The sequence below is a fragment of the Periplaneta americana genome, chromosome 11 (assembly GCF_040183065.1).
Source record: "Periplaneta americana isolate PAMFEO1 chromosome 11, P.americana_PAMFEO1_priV1, whole genome shotgun sequence".
Lineage (NCBI taxonomy): Eukaryota > Metazoa > Arthropoda > Insecta > Blattodea > Blattidae > Periplaneta > Periplaneta americana.
Genome location: NC_091127.1, coordinates 64,284,972 through 64,299,385, shown reverse-complemented (window position 1 = coordinate 64,299,385; position 14,414 = coordinate 64,284,972). Strand labels below are relative to the sequence as shown.

The 14,414-nt window shown below is 35.9% G+C and overlaps 1 protein-coding gene across 1 annotated transcript in view; it reads left to right on the top strand.

Moving 5' to 3' along the window:
- Positions 1-4,950: 4,950 nt before the first annotated feature.
- eIF3b (eukaryotic translation initiation factor 3 subunit b) overlaps positions 4,951-14,414 on the top strand; it is a 34,421-nt gene continuing 24,957 nt past the window's right edge. The window contains exons 1-3 of the mRNA XM_069839561.1: positions 4,951-5,125; positions 5,462-5,657; positions 11,443-11,562. Of these exons, the coding sequence (XP_069695662.1) occupies positions 4,993-5,125; positions 5,462-5,657; positions 11,443-11,562 (449 nt within the window). The 5' untranslated portion in view covers positions 4,951-4,992. The remainder of the gene's footprint in view (positions 5,126-5,461; positions 5,658-11,442; positions 11,563-14,414) is intronic.

Genomic DNA, 14,414 nt, shown 5'->3' with positions numbered 1-14,414 from the left:
CTCATGAGCAGAATGCAGATATTAGCCTGCGCTCAGTATAGGGTGGACTGGAAGAAGGGGTGATATCGTACAAAATATACACAAAAGAGAAGTACTAGTATGAGTGTTTATGAAATGAATCCCCGTTCAGTGTTTGCAAAACTACCTTGGACTTATTAATTAATACAGAAATATTTATTTTATAGAAATAATGGAAATTTTATACCTACTTAAATGTATAATATCAGTTTGTTATATTTTTATTTATCAGTACATGAAAACGAGGTTTTATGCTGTTGGCAGCTGAAAGGAACAGTAGCCTACTGATCGTAATGAAACATCAGTTACAGATGTTCGATGCCTGCCTTTGTTAATGTTGGTTATAGAAAACAGTTGCTCACAAATATAAATGTTGAGCCAAACATAGCAATCATTTTCACAGCGAGCCTGTGTAGTCGTGGATATTATTGCTAATGTTTAGTCTTGTAAAACTCAACCAGGCTAGTAGTATTATTCAAAAGATCTTTAGCCCTTAGGCCACATTGAAGATCAATAAGTCCGAGCTGTAAATCGTTAAATGTTATGTTTTATTTAACGATGCTCGCAACTGCCGAGGTTATATGAGCACACTTAAATGCAATCGACCTGGCCCGGAATCGAACCCGCAACCTCGGGCATAGAAAGGCAGCACTATACCAACTGCGCCAACCAGGCCCACCTGTAACTTATATGGCATTGATTCAACTGGTGTTGAAGAATTTATTATGACAACTTTAAATTTCTTTCCAATTAAGACAAGATTTTTAGTAGGTTATTTCACGACCCTTTATCAACAGCTTATGTTATTTAGCGTCTGAATGAGAAGAAGGTGATAATGCCGGTGAAATGAGTCCGGGGTACAACACCGAAAGTTACTCAGTGTTTGCTCATACTGGGTTGAGGGAAAAACCCCAGAAAAACCTCAACCAGGTAACTTGACCCGGGAATCGAACTCGGGCCACCTGGTTTCGCGTTACTCCACAGGTGTGGACCTTAAGACAAGATCTTGGAACCTAGAATTAAATTCATTTTGAATTTCAATTAATATTTGCACATAATCGTTTAACATGGCTTCATCACGACCAGTTTCTATCGTTCGAAAGTAAGCCATATTACCTTCCCGAAACTGACTTACGAAAAGTGTAAGTTTACGACTGAAATCCCGTAATTTATTCAACATATCAACACTGAGCTGGCCTTTTCCCTGAAGAGAGATATTTAAATTGTTGAAGATTAATATCTTTAGTATCTTTATGTCTGGACTCGTAATGACGCATTATGTTACGTTTCTTTCTACCTTTCAAAATGTTGTGGCAGATAAAGCACTGAGTATTTACTCCAGCAGCTATGAAAAAATAAGCATTTTCCCATGCAACATTGAAAGAATTTGCCTGATCACTACTTTTCCGTCTTTTAGATTCCTCGATACTGTACTGTAGCAGTAGGTAAGCAACGTGAAACAGTTACTGAGAATACACACTGCACTCAACTAGATAGCTGAGCGGTCGTTTCCCTCTCCTCTATCTATAGCAGGTCTGTGTCATTCTGACGTATCTTCCTCTCCGATTTGGCGAGCGGTAAACACCGCTCTCCTGCTCAGAAGGAGCGTGCGCGCTCGTTGAGCGCTGTTTGTGCAGGTATGCTATAAACGAACAAATTTTTACTACTTTATTTGTCGGTATATAAGACTCATTTTTTTGTTCTCAAAATAGGTCTTAAAATTAGGCTGTGTTATGTACAACGAGGTGTACATTATTTTTCATAGTTGCCCACACTCTAAGTTTTTCCCTTTCAAGATTTTGGAATGCTCCACATGCAAGTGATAACGATGCGACCTATGAATGAGACAGAGAGAAGAATAGTATCACGTAGGAAATGCATGGCTGTAGGTAGTAGTATTTCATTCCATCAGCTCCTAAAGAAGAGTGCTCTCCTTGTATCAGATCAATTTCGATTACATCTACTGGAATCTATCAAACAAAAAACTCCAAGATTGTAACATTGGATTGGCTGTCATATCAGGAGGACTAACTTCACAACTACAGCCTCTTGACGTTTCGTTAAACCATTTAAAGTGTTCATCAGAGTGAAGTAAGTGGATGATGGATAGCAGTGTGCATCAGCTGACTCCGGAGGGAGTGCTTAAGCGGCATACACTCAAGTTCGTGAATGGGTCAAAATATCCTAGTCCAAGGTTATTGAGAACACTGTTGTGAAGTCTCTTTTTTGAAATGTGTTATCTGTAACACCCTAAATGGAAGTGAGGATTATTTTCTCTATGATTCTGAAGATGAAGATTCCTGTTCTGATGGCGGGTTCAATGGACCCAATGAAGAAACTTCCGACGACAATGATGGGAGTGAATTTAAAGACTTCTGAAGGTCAGTGAATAATAAACATTAGTTATATTTTTCTTTACATTTGAGTTTTTTTTGGAAAATTTCTTTCAATTTTTGGGTGTGTCTTATACACCAACACAATATTTTCTGTGCCTTGCTTTGTTTTCTGCTGTCTTTCATTAGTTACTTTTCTTATCATAGATCCATACCCTGCATTTATAAACGGAAACAAAAATAAAACATTGAAACCAAAACAAATGTAGTTTCAGTCCAGAAAGTGGGTGACATATTCTACAGGCTGGTGCTATCCCTGATACACTACAGAATTTTTTCGTTAGATGGTTAGTTCTTAAAGTGGCTACCAACTTTAGGAACAGCTGTTTATGGACAGTTTCATTTTTTAAGTTCCTAGAGAACAAAAAAAAAAAATCAGTGAAAAGATAGAGCAGAATTTCAAGTAGGGTATTCCCAATACTTCAAAAACTACAAGACCTTGGATAAATGGTAATTCTGAAAGATACATTGGACTGTTTGCTTCATTCATATAAAGAAAGTATGAAAGTTCTGTTTCAGTTGACCCTGTTGTTAATGCATGCATTGCAACTTGTTTAGTCAACTGGCCAAAGACATGTCTGAACCTGACGTGATACTAACAAAACACCACTTATGAGGCAACTAGACCAGGAGATAATGGGGTATGGTGGCCATTTCGTTTTCCCCTCCATTGCATACATCGCCAATTTGCTATATATTACACTAATCAGACTTCAGATGCATACAAACAATAAATTGTTCTTCCTTTTAACACATACCATCAAGTGAGATGTGCTTGAGAATAGATGTACATATCATCCAGAACCTCAATCAGAGGCAATTGGAACCTTAAGTGCAATGAAGTAATTTATGAAAATTCGGAATGAAGTATTAAAAATTATCTAAGGAGTTTCATGGAAATGGAACATTCCATAATACTTCATTGACAGAATAATCTGATATAATAAAGAATGTACAGTTGAAAACTAAAGAAAACAATTACGTAAATGTTTAATGGACAGCATATATCATTGATCTTATAGCAGTGGTTTCATATACCCCACTTAGGAAGTTTTTTTTTAGTTTTTTCTGTTTCTATGTGGTCTTAAGAGGAAACAAAAGAGATGCTGGGTGGGGATATTGAAGTGTTGAAATTGTGCCTGCTGTTAAATTTGTAAAAATATTTTATTCTTTGCGTTGTGAACAGTTTCAGGCATTATGACAAGTACCTAACTTCAACTGAGATGGTGAATTCCTGCCAAATGGAATTGGTGTTGTGGATGAGGCTGTCTTCAGATTCTTCAGTTTCCGCTGTCATTCTCATTCCATTATTGCTACATTTTACTAAATCTTCTCATCGCCTATATCACACATGTCATGAAAAAGAAGAGATTGAAAGAATTAAGACTGGAATGAAAGGGTTATGTGGTGAACAAGTATAAAAACTCTAGGCAAACGAACATGGCGTTAAAAATTGTAAACCTGTTTGTTATACATGTCATATATACAGAGTGAACCGCAAATAATGTTATTAATAAAGGGGTTATTCTTTGAGATATATCAAATAAAAAAGTTTAATACAAACTTGTTCGTCGAAAAAAAAAACTTATATTAAACATTTCATAGTGTATTTTGGGAAATCTACTGGATTAATTTCCAATATGCTCAGTTAATTTAAGAGAGGAGTGTATTAGTTTCGTCTTCTAACTGTACAGAAATTTGATCCGGACAAATGTAACTTTACATTCCATAGAAGAATTTTAAAATGTTACATTTGTTTGGATCAAATTTCTGCACATTTAAAGGACAAAACTATAATTCTTTCAATTATTTATGATCATAATACCCTGCTCTCTTAAATTGACTGAACATATTGGGAATTCGATTAATGGGTTTCCCAAAACACACTATGAAATGTTTTATATAAAAACAATTTTTATCTCGAAAAGGAAGCAAAAACGAGCAAAATTGTATCAAACTTTTTTGTTTGAAATACCTCAAAGAATAACCCTCTGAAATTAATGACATTACTTACTGTTCACTCTGTATATGTCATCGCCTCTGAACAGTAGTTGGAAAGAGATGATAAATTAGGAATTGTAATAGTTAAATGGTCCCACACAGTGGCATTGTGATGTAAGACATCCTGCCTAAGACTCGCGTTATGGAATGCGCTCTGGTTCGAGTTCTCAGGGGGGAAGAAATTTTCTCATGAAATTTCGGCTAGTGTATGGGACCGGTGTCCACCCAGCATCGTGATGCACTTGGGAAGCTATGATAGGTAGCAAAAATCCAGTTTTGCGAACTAGCTATAACAGATGGGGGGATCATCGTGCTAACCACATGATACCTCCATTGTGGTTAGATGATCGTTCACCTCTGCTTCGGCATGGACGTGAGGCCAGCAGCCGGCTGGTCGGTCTTGACCTGTCATGGGCTGCAGTGACACGGATTTACTTTTAATAGTTAAATGGGATAATATGTGTTTGATTTTAGCGGTATTTTATTCGTTACGACTAATATTTCATACAGTTTCCGTTTGTGGCGCTCTGAGTGGTAAAAGAAGTAACTAAATCTCCGCAACGTCCACGAGGTTTCCAAGATGGCTAGGAAAAAAGATTCTGATAAGTCTTCTCAAGGTAGTGAAGGAACGAAGCAAGACAAGATAGAAAACAATGACGAGGAACCAAATTTTAGTGATCCTGAAGGATTTGGTGATAACATTACAGATGAAGGTAAAGCATGATCATATTACTTGTGTATTGTTTGCACGAGGGGGAAGGAGGGGGATTGCATATGGAACATGGTTGTGGCGGTTTCAGTACAGTATTGCGGTTTAGATCAAGTTATTTGATTGCGTTTGTTTGAAGAACGTTTCGCGAATTTCGTGTTGATTTGCGGTTAGAATATTGTCAGAATATCGTAGTTACGAGAAAGTTACATAAGCATGCCATCATTTTATTAGTAACATAACTTAGGCTTATTAAGCAGGCTTCTTCTGACTTAAGTGTGCATTAAATATGTCTTATTCCATACATCTTGATTTAAAATACATTTTCAAAACTTTTCAGAGCTTCTTGGTGATCTTCTGAAACAGAAGCCGAAAGAAACTGATGGTGTGGAATCAGTGATTGTGGTTGATGGTGTACCACAGGTCGGACCAGAGCGTTTAGAGAAACTTACAACTGTTGTGAATAAGATATTTTCTAAATTTGGAACCATTGTGAATGAATATTATCCTAGGAATGAAGATGGACATACAAAAGGGTAAGATCACGCCTTGTACGAAGTATTAATAAGGATGTAGATGTATAAGCTTAGAGCTTGATAGGCCTATTTATCGATTCCATTATTGGATGCGTGGCATGGCTTTATTCATAATTTGAATTTGTTATCTTATTAGATATTCCATAAAACGTCGCTCGGCTAGGTTAGGTTTACTGTTATATAAATTAGGTAGTAGGCGTGACGCGTCCTAGGGTCGCGTGAGCTTCGCGCCCATTTAATGTAAGCACACAAACAAACCTAACTGAGCGACGCCTTATGGAAAATTAAAGGAGCCAAATTAAAAAAAAATACTAATGTAGAGATTTAAGAGGAAGTAAAATTAGGACCAAAATGAGTTTTAAGGTCAAACTTGAGTACGAGTTATCACTACTTTGCAGTCTCGCAGTATATGGAACAAAAACATAGGCCTAATAGGGTGATATTGAAACTTCCAGTTTAAGCTTACATATAGCTATTTCATGATTGTATATTTTTATACTGTTCAATTTAAAGGGTTGATTGCATATTTTTATGTCTTCTCATGGTTTTTCATTCCACATAATTATGTATCCAATCGTCTTCACAATAAGTGTGAATTTCATTATTCGGTCAGTGTTACTTATGTCCCGCCCACTATAGAGACATTGGCCAATTTTACACATATTTAGTATAACTTGTTGCTTCTTTGACAGGTTAGGTTTGGTTAGTTCAGGTTTTTGTTATAGCCTACCTTGCATATAAGATTATAGCGCAACGTTGGCAGTGATAAAAGTGAAATATTCGCTCAGTGGGCGTTGGATACTCTACATTCACCTCGGATCGGGTAAAAACCCTGATAGAACTGATATTCAGTCCTTGCTGTGAGTTTCGGTGATGTCAGGAGGGCCAAATTAGTCAAATTCATTCTCCTTACCTCCTCACTGCGGCTCCCTGGGATCTTTTAAGATGCGAAAGAGAGAGTAGTATGCAGAAAGCAACAGAAAGCTACCACATTTTATCTTTACCAAGAAAAACTGCAAACATGGAAATTGGTTGGGTCACTAGCTCAGGAGAAACTGTCTGCTGAAGGATGCACTGGAAGAAATGGTGAACGAGAGAAGAGTTCATGGCAGAAAAATTTATCAGATGATAGACGACATTAAGATATATGGATCATATGTGGAGCAAAGAGGAAGTCAGAAAATAGAAAAGATTGGTGAATGCTGAGTTTGCAGGGAAAGATCTGCCCTTGGACAGAAAACTGTGGATGAATGAATGAATGAATTGTAAAGTGTATGGTTCGAGAAATAGACTCAAACTCATCCTGGTTATTCCATAGTTGGTACTTACTTAATTAAAAAAAAAAATAATAATTTTTTAAAATAGTTTTGTGAGGTTTCTTCTGAGTCGATCAGTTGCAGTTTGTTTACCAGGAGTTGGGATCATAGCTGATAGCTGGGCAGATGATATAGACTGATCTGTGTGAGGAACTCGATTTGAATCTCTAAATTTTCGTTTCTTTTTTATTTCCATTATTTGGTCATATGCAATAGCTGTTGCTGATGTCACTTCCCCTACAGTGCATTATTCTTTCTCTCTCTCCACTACTGCTACTGGTTCCCGCTCATGCCCAGCAATCGACCACCATCTCAAGAACATCATAAAATAAATTCGGCACATTCATACTTTATAATATAAAGATACACGTAAAATTGAGGCATGACTAGAAATGTACATTCGACACATCCACATTAATATGTTGTTGTTTTCTAATGCTAGGCGTTTGACAATAAAGTCATTTGACCTCTTGCACTTCAATATTTTTCAAAGATATTGTCATGGTCAGCCACTGAAGCACAGATTTTGAGGTGTTCCGAATCCATTTCTTGATTTGAATTGCACAGTGGGCAGTTAGGGGATTGATATGTTCCAATTCTGTGCAGGTGCTTGGCCAAACAGTCATGGCCTGTTGCCAATCTAAATGCAGTTACAGATGATTTGCGTGGTAAATCGGGAATTAACTGTGGATTATGATGCAGAGAGTTCCATTTTTTCCCCTTATGATTGTGTTATCAAATTTTGTTTGTTGAAGTCTAAGTATGTAGATTTAATAAACCTTTCACAGAGTAATATGTAGATTTAGTAACAGGTCTGTAAGTAGCAGTGCTGTCCTTCTTTGCTAAAGCATCCGCATTCTCGTTTCCCAGGATTCCACACTAATATAAAGACACAGGTGAAATTAAGGCATAACTAGAAATGCTTCCTAATATAAAGACACAGTGACACACGTAAAACGATATACATAGTAGGGATTTTATTCGACACCTACTAAAATAATACGTCGTAAAATAAATGCAAAACTAATAATCATTAGTTCGAAATTACTGAAGCACACTGGTCACACAAACAATGAGAGACTGGGATGTGGCATATTTTGCGTGTATTTCCTTTCTGTTTTCACCCCCTCACTTATGAACCAACCGACAATAGAAGACACCCCTGCCATTTCTCGTCATTCCACAATGAACTTAAGTAGAATCATTTTCACTCATCTCTCATGACATCTCGTTAGCCCAGATGCTTAGCTCGCAGCTCATTTACCATTAATGTATTGGTCTGCAGGTTCGTCAGATCGAAGCCCACTCTCAGCAAAGAAATAAGGAAGGGGAGGGAAAAAAGAGAGAGAGTGAGAGGAAAGAGGCACATAGGACGACGTTCTTTTTTTCGTTACCAGAGTGTATTCCCAGCTTACATTTTCACCCGCTAGAAGTACTCACCCTAAGCCCCCATTTCTCTGTCCCATAGAGTGTCTGGTGGAGGGTAACTCATCCCTTCCCTTCAACCCTCGCGTCATTGTATGGTAGGAGGAAAAGAGAAGATAGAACAGTGTGTTTGCCAAACGTCACAAGGCTCTGGCCTTGTGGATGGGGGAACAAACACTTTCTCCATGCTTTCACCCCTTTCTTCCCCAGTTCTACAACCCTGCTCTAGTTATTACATAATTCGTTACTTAAATAAGGTTTTATGTACCTATCAAGTACAATAGAGAATTTTGAACTAAATTGTCTCATCTGCTATTTGATAACATAGGAAAATATTCAAAATATACATTTAAATTATGAGCAGTAACATTAGCTGCAGCCAGGAAGTTAAAAGGAGGATAGCAATGGCAAAGGAAGCTTTTAATAGAAAAAGGAACACTTCTGCGAACCTCTGGAAAAAGAACTAAGGAAGAGACTAGTGCAGTGCTTCGTGTGGAATGTGGTATTGCATGGGGCAGAGACATGGACATTAAGACGAAATGAAGAGAAGCGAATAGAAGCATTTGAAATGTTGATATGGAGAATAATGGAGCATGTAAAGTGGACAGACAGAATAAGAAACGAAGTTGTGTTGGAAAGAGTGGGTGAAGAAAGAATGTTGCTGAAACTGATCATAAAGAGGAAAAGGAATTGGTTGGGTCACTGGCTGAGAAGAAACTGCCTACTGAAGGATGCACTGGAAGGAATGGTGAACGGGAGAAGAGTTTGGGGCAGAAGAAGATATCAGGTGATAGACGACATTAAGATATATGGATCATATGCGGAGACTAAGAGGAAGGCAGAAAATAGGAAAGATTGGAGAATGCTGGGTTTGTAGTGAAAGACCTGCCCATGGGCAGAACACTTATGTGTGTATGTTTGTTTAAATTGCAAGTTCTTTAAAACCTGTGTACGGTACTCATATTATTGTGCAATGAAAGTAATACTGTCTGTTGAGTTCAGTACCCTTGAAAACAAATGGAACCATACCCATAACAACTAATTCAATATTAAAATAACAATTAATGCATTACTAATTCAGTATTAAAAAAGTAATGATCATATTATTTAGGCCTACATTCAGGTGGACATTGTTATCTACACAGCTTTTTAAATTAGAGTAACCCATCTTCTATATTTTCTTATTTTTTCTCTCTTCTTTATGTTGCTTTACTCCTCATTCTAATTTTTAGTCTTTAGTCATACTAATTATTTTCGAAATTTTTATCCATGTACTACAGTAATTCTTCCAGTTTGTTGGAGATCCATGTACAAGATTATATAAATTTTACATCGAAAATATAAAATAAATATGAGAATGAAGAATGACTGCAATGAATCACTGTGCTCTGTCTGGACTTATTTGTGTCATTGCTTGATATTTGTTGTTTGAAGGTGAACAAACTGCTAGACTATTTGCATGTGGAGCAGAGTGGTTCGTTTGGACTTGATGTTCTCTGTTAAGAAACCGTTAGTTCTATAGTGAGAAACTCATGACTAACTGTGTGAAAGAACCACTATTTGTGGCCCCAGACTCAATGAAAAATGCACTTATTTGTGCATTTAACTTTTGTTAGCTTTTCATTGAAGTGGGAGTATTTCCCTTTATACAACATGAATTTATTACGAAATAAAGAAGAGTTATATTACAAGTTATTTCTGTATAGATGCTGACACTATGTGAACTGAGGTTGAACCACATGAATAAAAAAATATATCAAACTCATACAACTGGTCTTAAAATTTTACTGTGAACTTGCCATACAATTTTTAGAGGCAGACCTCGTTATACATTATGGAAACGGAGTTACGGTAATTTAATAGAGAAATTTGTTATAGAGTGTAAAGATGAGCATTTGATAGTGTGAAGTCTTATTTTCGTAATATCACTAGGGCCGACTTATTTTACTGTCAATTGCATATAAGGATCCTTTCCTAATGTGCCTAAATCTTCTTTATTTTGTTCTTGAGAGAGAGAGAGAGAGAGAGAGAGCGCGCATTTCGAATTTCGTTCTCAGGAACTGCACTTCCTTTTCATACACAAATAAGGAAGTTTAGTTTCGTAAGATTAAGGTAATATCCATAATGTTGCATTGAATTTTGTACTGTGAAAGCTGCTGTTTGGTTAAGACTACAAACAATAAAATAGAAAATTTTAATAAATAATGAAGTTTTGTACTTAGCCCTGTCTTGCATTTAGGTGTCTTCACTGTAAAATTAAGTAAATACCTCGGTTTTCCATAACATACACTTTATCAGCATAGCCAACAGTTGATAATAAATAATAGTAATTTATGATACAAGTTCGTGAAGTGGGTAATATTTTGACAGGAGTGTAAGTTTGAGAAACAAGGCTCGCTGAGTTTCTCAAATACATGATTGTTATTTCATTTCATTTATTGTATTCCATAGATCTTGCATTAGCAAGATGTGGAACAAGATTACAATTTTTTTGGCAAGATGTGGTGAGATGAGGCCGAGGATTCATCATAGATTACTTGGGGAAAACCTCCGAAAAAGCCCAACCAGGTAATGAGACCAAACGGGATGAAGTGAAATGAGGCTGAGGACTCGCCATAGACCACTGGCATCTGCCCCACAACTGGAGAAAACCTCGGAAGAAACCAACCAATCAGACCGAACAGACGAAATACAACTTCACGAATATGTACCATACAATGTTTTTTCTTCGATAACCTCAAATTATTACTTCACGCACACTTTGCTTACTTCATGCACTGGTGTTGAAAAAGCTCACTTCATGTATTATCGTAGAAAAAAAGTAATTTTCGTAACATGCTGCATATGCTCAAAATTGTAGTAAGTTTCTTTTGTGTTATTGTCATTTGTGTTAAATGTAGAAAGAAATAGGTAACTCCTTATTTTAATAGAGAACATGTATGCATTGTACTGTTTATAATTTCTTTTTTTATTGTATAGAATTAACTATAACAATATGGTTTTGACTTTGTGTTCCTGTACTATGAAAATTTTATTTCTTACAGCTACATATTTCTAGAGTACAGCAACCCTAAACATGCTCAAGAAGCTGTGAAATTGGCAAACAACCATAAGCTTGATCGACATCATACATTTCTTGTGAATCTTTTCACAGACTTCAAGAAGTAAGTAAACACTGATTCTGAAAACATTTGGGTTCATATTGTGTACGTGTCTGGTAATTCATTACAAATTAGTGTACATACCAGTACTTCATATTATTAAATTTCATATTTTCAAAAGCATGCAAGTTATCCAAAATGTTAAGTAATTACATTTCAACAAATGGTTACAAAACTGTACTAAGTCATAAAGGTCTGAGAGTATTAGTTTCTTCTAAGCCCTGAAAGTTACTATGGTCTTAGGAAAAAAGTCATAAGCTCCACACCAATTCAAGTTAGAGAAAATGGTAAAGGTTGTATGTGGTCCTTTCTGAATGTACTTCCATCAGTCTCAAATGCAGTTCCTTTTCATATCGTCGCCGTTCCTGCAATAACTCCTATGTGCAAAATATAAAATTGTTCAGTAGGAAGAAAAACACTTTTATTCTAGGGCAGTAGTACATAGGAGACTGTGAATTCTTAAATTTTCGAAAGAAAGAAATATAGTTACATATAGGAGATTTTATTATTTGCTGAATCACTATTTAAGTTATTTAATAGAGCAAAAATCTGAAAATCAATAAATATGTCACATAGGAGTTATTGCTGAAACAGCAACGATATGTTCAATTGTGAATTCTGCTGGCATCCAGTGGTATTGTATTTATTAACATTCCATGGTATTCATACATGCTTACAGCTAGAATATGGAACAAGTAAAAAAACTTAATACTATTATAAAATCTTAGTGGTAGTATTTTCATAATGAATAACAGAACCAAAACTTTCTGACTGTTGTAAGAAATTTGATAGGGACAATGGGAGAAAGCACCTTCGTTTAATATGGTTAGTATTTGCTTACAAAATGGTTGATAATAGAAAATGGTGTATCAACACAACAGTAACTTCCAGGGATGAATGCAAGGAGTAGTGGCTACTTAAAATTCCTGTCTTTGATGACATTTTCATGAAATGGGTTTGCTCTTTGTTTATGTCTTTGTGTGCACATTCACTTCCAATTTACCAGAATTTGAATATCCAGAGTAGAAAACTATTCTATTGGCGAGACAAATAACAAGTAATAGGTCAGCTGATGCTTTTATTATTTTCTTCTGTTTTAATTTTGACAAGGTTGGACATTTGATATGGGCAAAGCTAATAAAATGGTAGGGACAATAAGTGGAACAGTGTGAAGCAACAGGATTATTCTAAGGAAACCTGTTCCTTTGTACTTTGTCTACACACTCCAGTTTTGATTTGTCACATCTCTTGTCATTGAAAGCTGTTATACTAGCTGTTCAACTAAATGCAGGCTGTGTAAAAATATATTTGTAACTAAATAATTCCATCTTTTATACAGTATTTTGTGTTTTATCATTTTGATATACAACATGGGTTCTGCAAAGCCAGATTTTGTCCAAATAGATTCTTTACCCTCACAGTTTCAATTGAGAAATACAATGCATTTAATGTGGATACAGACATTGCTTTTGTGGTCTGTACAAAAGCTTTTGACAGTCAATAGAACATAATTATTTTTAGTACCATAATAGGCCTACTTCAAAGAAAATATTCTCTATATATGTATTGAAAGGGATGATAGGATACATTTAAATGAATAGAAAACCTATATTACATTTAGTGATTAAAAGCACAGTTGATTAGAAAATTGAGTTCGAAGTTTCAGCAGTGTAGCAACATTGCTACTAGCACACTGCTCTTTCTTTTCGTAATATAGATGTAAGGGGGTCAGCGAACTCAGATCTGTCTGCCTTAGTGAACTACCTTCCATCTTCCTTTCTGGCTACAATGTTGTAAGCTGGTCATATTGATCAGTGACTTCAAATTAGATTTTTTAAAATGATTGTTTATTAGATTTTATATCGATATGGACAAAAATTACGATCTTATTTACAATAGTTACTGAATAAGAGGGTGTTAAACATTTGGGGGTGGGGAACTCCCCCCCCCCCCCCAGAGAAAACTATGGACTTTCCACCAATATGGTATTACACTTTTTTGTTACAGACAACATGAACTATTCACTCTGAAAATCTGCAGGGTTATTTCACTTCCACCCTGTACATAGGTATGTCAAAAATATTACTTCTGAGAAAAATGCATTTTGAAACGTCTTGACAAAACTGAATCTTCAAAATATTATTTTTAGTAAGTTGTTTCTATTTATGTGTATTTAATTTTCCAATTTTAAATTTATATACATACATTATGTACACCTTTTTCTCAGAAGTAATATTTTTGACTTAATGGGTTTTGCTTGTAACTGACGATATACTTCTTTAACATAAGAGTGTTATTAAAAATCATCCTCTGAGAGACTGATAAAAAATCCCATTGCCATAGTGACATGATGCACACACAGCCATCAGTAACCAGTTATCTCACTGAACACTAACCCACTGCCATTTGCTTCTGTGTTCATAAGTTAGTTATATGATGAATTAATGCACAAAATTCAGAAATGGGCGCAGAAATGTACATATTGAAAAACAAGGATAACACTCATTTATGCTTGATGAACTGGTTGAAAAAGTCGACTAAATTGTAGGTTATATGGAAGACGTCGCAACTTTCTGATTGATTTTCACAAGTTCAAGAGCTATTCTCTATGGAATTGTCGCAGTGGTCAGGTTATCTAGTAGCATTGTTTAGAGCAATTCTGCTTGTGCACAGTCATGATCTTTCATAAACTGAGCATACACAGCAGGTTTAGGACACAGATTGTGGATTGTCATTGCAGCACAAATTGCGTTCTTGCTGTATAAGGCAGTACAATAGAATTCCTCTATCCGGAAACTGTGAGACAAAGCCAGTGCTGGATAACTGATTTTGTCGAATAATTGGAAAATACGTTT